The sequence below is a fragment of the Neolamprologus brichardi genome, chromosome 6, assembly GCF_056152115.1.
Source record: "Neolamprologus brichardi isolate AB-2024 chromosome 6, ASM5615211v1, whole genome shotgun sequence".
Classification (NCBI taxonomy): Eukaryota; Metazoa; Chordata; class Actinopteri; order Cichliformes; family Cichlidae; genus Neolamprologus; species Neolamprologus brichardi.
In genome coordinates, this window is record NC_142109.1 from 37,376,501 (window position 1) to 37,382,500 (window position 6,000).

The 6,000-nt window shown below is 50.6% G+C and overlaps 1 protein-coding gene across 5 annotated transcripts in view; it reads right to left on the bottom strand.

Moving 5' to 3' along the window:
* Positions 1–2,537: 2,537 nt before the first annotated feature.
* Positions 2,538–6,000, bottom strand: part of meis1a (Meis homeobox 1 a) — a 30,354-nt gene continuing 26,891 nt past the window's right edge. For 2 of the 5 annotated variants that reach the window (XM_087842299.1, XM_087842300.1), the window contains exons 10-13: positions 5,666–5,724; positions 4,389–4,478; positions 3,785–3,893; positions 2,775–2,910 (exon numbers count right to left, since the gene is read on the bottom strand). In XM_087842299.1, coding sequence (XP_087698425.1) covers positions 3,841–3,893; positions 4,389–4,478; positions 5,666–5,724 — 202 coding nt within the window. In that variant the 3' untranslated portion in view covers positions 2,775–2,910; positions 3,785–3,840. Of the gene's footprint in view, positions 2,911–3,784; positions 3,894–4,388; positions 4,479–5,665; positions 5,725–6,000 lie in introns of all 5 variants that reach the window. The other 3 variants (XM_087842296.1, XM_087842297.1, XM_087842298.1) reach the window with 2 other exon arrangements.

Here is a 6,000-nt window from a genome sequence, read left to right on the forward strand (position 1 = left end):
ACTTCTTATAATGAGTATTTCCAGCTGTGTCAATGACCTTTGACCTCACAGACTGCAGGATGTGTGCTCTAACTCTGAGCGCGCTCTCAGGTGAACGGTCGGTTGTCTCTAATAAGCGACTTCCTGTCCAGTCGGGGTAAACTGACCCCTCCCTCCCACTTCCTCCCCACAGTAACCAGGATCCAGGAGTTTCTGGTTCCTCTGCGAGACACTGAACACCTTCCCCCTTTAGCCTCAAACACAGGAACGCATTTCATCCCTGCTGAAGCAGCCGCTTAATTACAGGCAATAAATTATCCAACTGTGAGGTCGGCTCAGAGGAGGCTGGAGGGAGGGGGGAGGGTTTTAGGGGGGGGAGGCTGCTGAGGGAGGAGGATTCACGTCTCCTCGGACTGAATCAGAGGCGACTGTGTTTCCCTTGTTAGAGCTCCGGTTCGTTCCCGTCTGAGCGCCGGACGTGTTTATGTTTGTGTGCTCACACCTACAGACTGTATGTAAATGATGGTGGCAGCTGTGACATCAGTCTTTGGCGACCATATTTGGACCAAAGGTTGGCACAGTTAATGCCAGGAAGCTCTTATCATCCACAGACACCGGCCAATCAGAAACATCCAATCAGAATCCTACAATCTAAGTCTCCACCAATCCCGGAGCTCTGCCTTGTTGGGCGGTCTGTTAGTGCAGTGACCTCATGGCAGCTACATGATTGGTCACATGATGTCATTAAACATGGGCGGAGCTAGCGCCGTCACCTCCCTGCTGACTTTGGCCGTCACCACGAACGTGACCTCTGAACTTTGTGAACATTGTCTGTCACACGTCTGACATGATGCATTCACTGTCTGCTTCGTCTGTGGGAAATGTCACGATAAACAAACCTCTCGCCGTTGCTCCCAGCAGCCGTCAGCTCGCCGCGTCCCGGCTCCTCTTTGTGCATCTGACAGCGAGTCTGCATCCTCAGACGGCTCGACAGCTGCCAACTCATCACTCATCTCTCTTTAAAAGCAGAGATGAAGGCAGTTTCCCCTAAGCTGGCAGTCAAACATGGGCGGAGCCTGTCAGTCACAGCTCATCTGAAGTCAAAGCTCCGCAGAGGCTCCAGAGCAGATTAATGATTTTGTTTTTGTGTCAGCCGCCTTTGAAACGAGGCAGAAAACTCCCAGAGTGGGACAGCAGATCCACGAGGAGGACAACTCTCTCCACGGCAGACGGGCCGATCGTTCCCATCAGGCCTGCTGAAGCGTCGCCACTGAACCTCCCGGAGCGTCGATTCGTGCGACTCGAGCTGAGCGACGCCCGCAAACAAGACACGAAGGACGACTCGGAGCTTCACGCTGTGACTGCAGCCGAGGAAAGGCTCCGCCTCCGGGACACCGACAGATCAACCCGAGCTCTGTGCACAGAAACAGCACAAACTTCACGTTTAATCGAGGTCAGAAGCAGCTCTACAAGGTCACAGAGGGGCGGAGCCTATCCCAACCGGCACAGCTAATCTTTCAAATATCAGGATGAGCTGGAAACATGATGAACTTTCATTTCTGGAGCGTTTTCACTTTAAAAAAATCGAGATTAAAGAGAAACGTGGAGCCAAAACGACGCAGTGGAGTCGCTGAGCGCTGATCTGAGACCAGTTTAAAGACAAACTGTGTGATGCTCGAAACAACTTATAACTTTACAGTGAATGAAACCTGAAGTCATAAATCGGGCTGATTGGAGCTTGTTGTGGACGTCTCGCTGTGACGCATTCAGAGTTCAGCATTAAAAACCAAACAGGGCAGAGAAGAAGAACAGCAGGAAGTCAGTCGGGTTTAAACCCGGTGCCTTTGTGTCACTACTTCCTGTTAAAATATCAATAAAGACAAAAATATTTGAGTTTCTGGAGCCAATCCCAGTGAGTCTGCGTGATTCAAGCGTGGAGCAGCTGATGTATTTATGCTACGACATGAACGTCACAAAAGCAGAAATTTGAAATTTGATTTCTTTCCACTTAAATTTAGGAAAATTAAGAATTTTAACTTGTTCAATTTAAATTTATTTATTGTAAATAAGTGATGGGATCACCTGCAGTACCATCACAGCCCACCAGGGGGTCGCAGAGCACACTGTGTTATGGTAGGGGTGTGAAACATAAGGCTCGCTGAGGCGTCGGAGGAAGGCAGAAATTTTGGTCTTTAATCTGTTTTCCTGCCGATAAAAACTCCTCATGACACCCGAGCGACTCAGCAACACAGGAATAAATGTGTTTCCTCATCACGCAGACAAACAGCTGCATGATGAGGCTGCAGGAATCACGTGATCATATTTCAGGATTACATGTGCAGTTAAACATCTTTGCACCGGATCCACGGGAGCTGAATGTCGCCTGCGGTTCAAAATTTATTTATTTTTTTACTTCAGTTTTTTCCCAAAGTGGATGTTTGTTATTTTTTACTCTTGGATAAACGTGTCCCAGCTGAGCTGGACAATAAACTGAAGCGCTGACGTTTTATTTCAGCGAGACGCCGAAAGCAGCAGGAGTCAAAGATCAGACTCAGAAATCCACAGAATCAGTTTTATTTACGGAGTGGGAGGTCTCAGGGCTCTACGGTCCACAACTGTCTGTCTGCAGAGCAAACGGCTTCAGGAGTCCATCAGCGAGCGCAGACAGGAAGCCGAGCTGCAGATCTGTCCGCTCTGGGAGATTACATCACAGGAAGTGATCCAGAAACGTGCGGTGGACAGTGTTCGTCTTTGCCGTCACGATCACCGTCTGTCCTCACGTTTCTCCTTTTAGTCCGTGGAGCACTCTGAGAAGGCCGAGAACAGAGGCAAGCTCAGGTGTCTCCTCATCAGGCCACGCCCACAGGGCAGGGGGTGAAGAGGCGTGGGGTCCCGCTCCACGCTATGGGGTCTGCAGACCTGATCAGAGTCCTGCAGAGGAAACAAAGGGGGTCAAGATCAGGAGGAAGGCCCGACGTAGCCTCAGAAACCAGTGTGTGTGTGTGTGTGTGTGTGTATATGTATACGGGTATTAACATCTTCGTGGGGTCCAAAAATTGGTATTTTACTATACTTGTGGGGACAAACAGCTTTGCGGTCCCCACGAGTTTGAAAGCCACTCAAAATGTGGTTTTAGTTACGATTAGGTTGTTTATGGTCAGGATTCACGTTTGATGGTGAAGCATGATGTCAGTGAGATGTCCCCACAAGGATATAAATACACACGTGTGTGTGTGTGTGTCACAGCTGCATCGTCAGTAAAAGCTGAGAGAAGAAACTCTCGTTGACTTGTCGTCTCCATGACTTCACCCTGCCTCCTCCTCCTCCTCCCTCCTCCTCCTCCTCCCTCCCTCCCTCCTGCTTAATAATAAAAACTGCTTACAGAGTAATTGGACTCTGTGTAATCAAATAAAGAGATGAGCGCGCCTCTCGCTAACGATCAGTTCATTAGACTGAACGTGCAGCGGCTCTCAGAGGATTCATTGACCTTTAATCAGAGGGAACTGGCTTTAATTAGTGAGGAGGTGCTGAGAGGAGGAGATGAAGGCTGTTGGAGCCGTTCAGGATCCATCCAAAGCGAGCGACATACTGACGTCGGCTGAGTGCCGCCAGCGCCGAGGCTGTGGGTGTTTCTGTCACATCTTTGTAGCAGCAGATTCACTTCAAACATCCAGATACAAGAAAGTCTAAAGATCTCTTTCAAAGTAAAAGCCCTTTTAAGCAGCAAAGGGTCCACTGAAAACACTAGAACGCCTTTAATTTGAAGAGAATGCAGGAAGTGCTGGCTCTGCGTGGCGTCACTCACGGTGGTTTCCTGCGACGCCGGGCGCCTCCTCAGGCTGCAGGGTGCAGGCGGAGGTGCTACATGTAGTGCCACTGTCCCTCCACGCCCATCCCTACACCACCCATCGGACCTGCCACACACACACACACACACACACACACACACACACACACAGACGCACACACACACACACACACACGCACACACACACACACACACACACACACACACACAGACACACACACACACACACACACACACAGACACACACACACACACACACACACACACACAGACACACACACACAGACACACACACACACACACACACAGACACACACACACACACAGACACACACACACACACACACACACACACACAGACACACACACACACACACACACACACACACACACACACACACACACACACACCTGTGTAAATAAAAGCTTTTGAAACTATGAAATCAGCCACGACTGTGATCTCTGCAGCGCGTCCTGGACTGTAGCTTTGCATGAAGCTCAGTTCACAATAAGCCGCCCTCTCTGTGTTGATTTCAACGTGCAGATTCTGCAATAATGTAACAATCAAACCCACAGCAGCACAAGCTGTGTGTGTGTTTACCAGGCGGTCTGATTCCCACGGGCGTCTGACCGTCCACCATGAAGCTTCCCATTGGCTGGCCATCTGGGCCGTACGGCGGCGCTTGGCTCCCTGCGGACAGAGACGACAGCTCGTTTTAATGGCGGAGGGCGCACGGAGTCGGGACCCGAGGCCGTCGGCCGGCCTGCGCTGACACCGCCACACAAAGGCGTGTTCAGGTCCACACGCAAACACCAGGAAAAATCAAGCCTATTACGGTTGTTGACATGAGAACCTGAGCGCCAATCAGGTCCCTCCGTCATCTTTTTCCCGTCTTCTTTAGACTCAAAGTGTTCACATTTTGTTTTTACACTTACAGTCTGTGCAGAGTAGCTCTGCATGAGCCACAGTCCAAAATAATCCTCCTTTATGTGATTGACTGCCTCCCCTCAGTTCATCCATCTGAGGCCAGCTGCGTTAGCTCCTCCCCCTTTACGAGTGGCGCCCCTGGTTACAGGAAGCGTCGGGTTTGCGGCAGCGGGCTCGCGCTGTATCTCCTAACAGAGCAAAGTAGAAGCAGATCCTGCAGCGATCCTGTGCGCAGCTAATCGGAGGTTAGCGCTGCTTCTAATAAAAGCGTCACGAAGCCTCCTTCACTCTGCTGTGGGTGAAAACACGACTCGATAGAAAACGACAGCTTCCAAATATCATACGATCGACTGTTTTCCCTCGTGCTGCGTCAGGAAAAGAGGCGAAACGTAAAGGAAACATCACTGCATCACGTGTTCGAATAACGCCACATCTGTTAAAGCAGCTGTGGCGTCCTCGCGGTGGTGGGGGCCATCGGTCGGACACGAACGGAGAGGTTTTGGTCCTCGTGGTGGAATCGGCCTCGTTCGCTGAAGCCGTTTCTCACCGCCGTCTTTCAGCGGCGTCTCCAAACCTTTGTGAGGAAGTCAGCTGCGGGGTTAATGCTAAGAAAGCTCGAGGGCCAAAAGGCTCGCAGGCCTTTAGCGCCACTTCAGCCGGGGCTCCAAACGCTGAATGGAGCGGTCAGTCAAAGCGATTAGCGTCTTTGTCTGGAGCTAATCCCGCCGCGGTTTAGAAGCCATTCAGAGTTTAAGCCTCTCCGCTCGCTCCAACGCTCCGAGGAACCGAGCGAGACGCCGCTTTTTCAGCTCGCCTTACACGCGGAGCGAGTTCCCATGAACACTGGCGTTCCAGCCCCAGCCGGGTGTTTGGGAAACTCATGCAGACACGGTGGAAGAGCACGGATACTGGAGGAGATTCTGATCTAATGGAAACAGCCGCTAACACACCTGCTCGGTTTGACTGATCGATCATGGGCTGGACGATCCGCCGCCGCGCGTTGATGAACCTGAAAGTCAAAGAAGAGAAGTCAGAGTTTGTTTTTAGCAACAACAACAAACTCGTTACTGATAAACTGCTTCAGGTCAAGTTTAAACACCCAGCAGCTCAAACTGGCTTCACTGGAAACTCTGGTTTAAATTTTACCATCATTGACGCAAACATGGCGGCCCCGACGCAGGCGTGACCTGTTACTGTGCAAAACAAATGTCTAAAATCCAGTTTGGACATTTTTAATGTAGAACAGAAACTGCGTTTAACATGATCAGCACAAATCAATCGATCA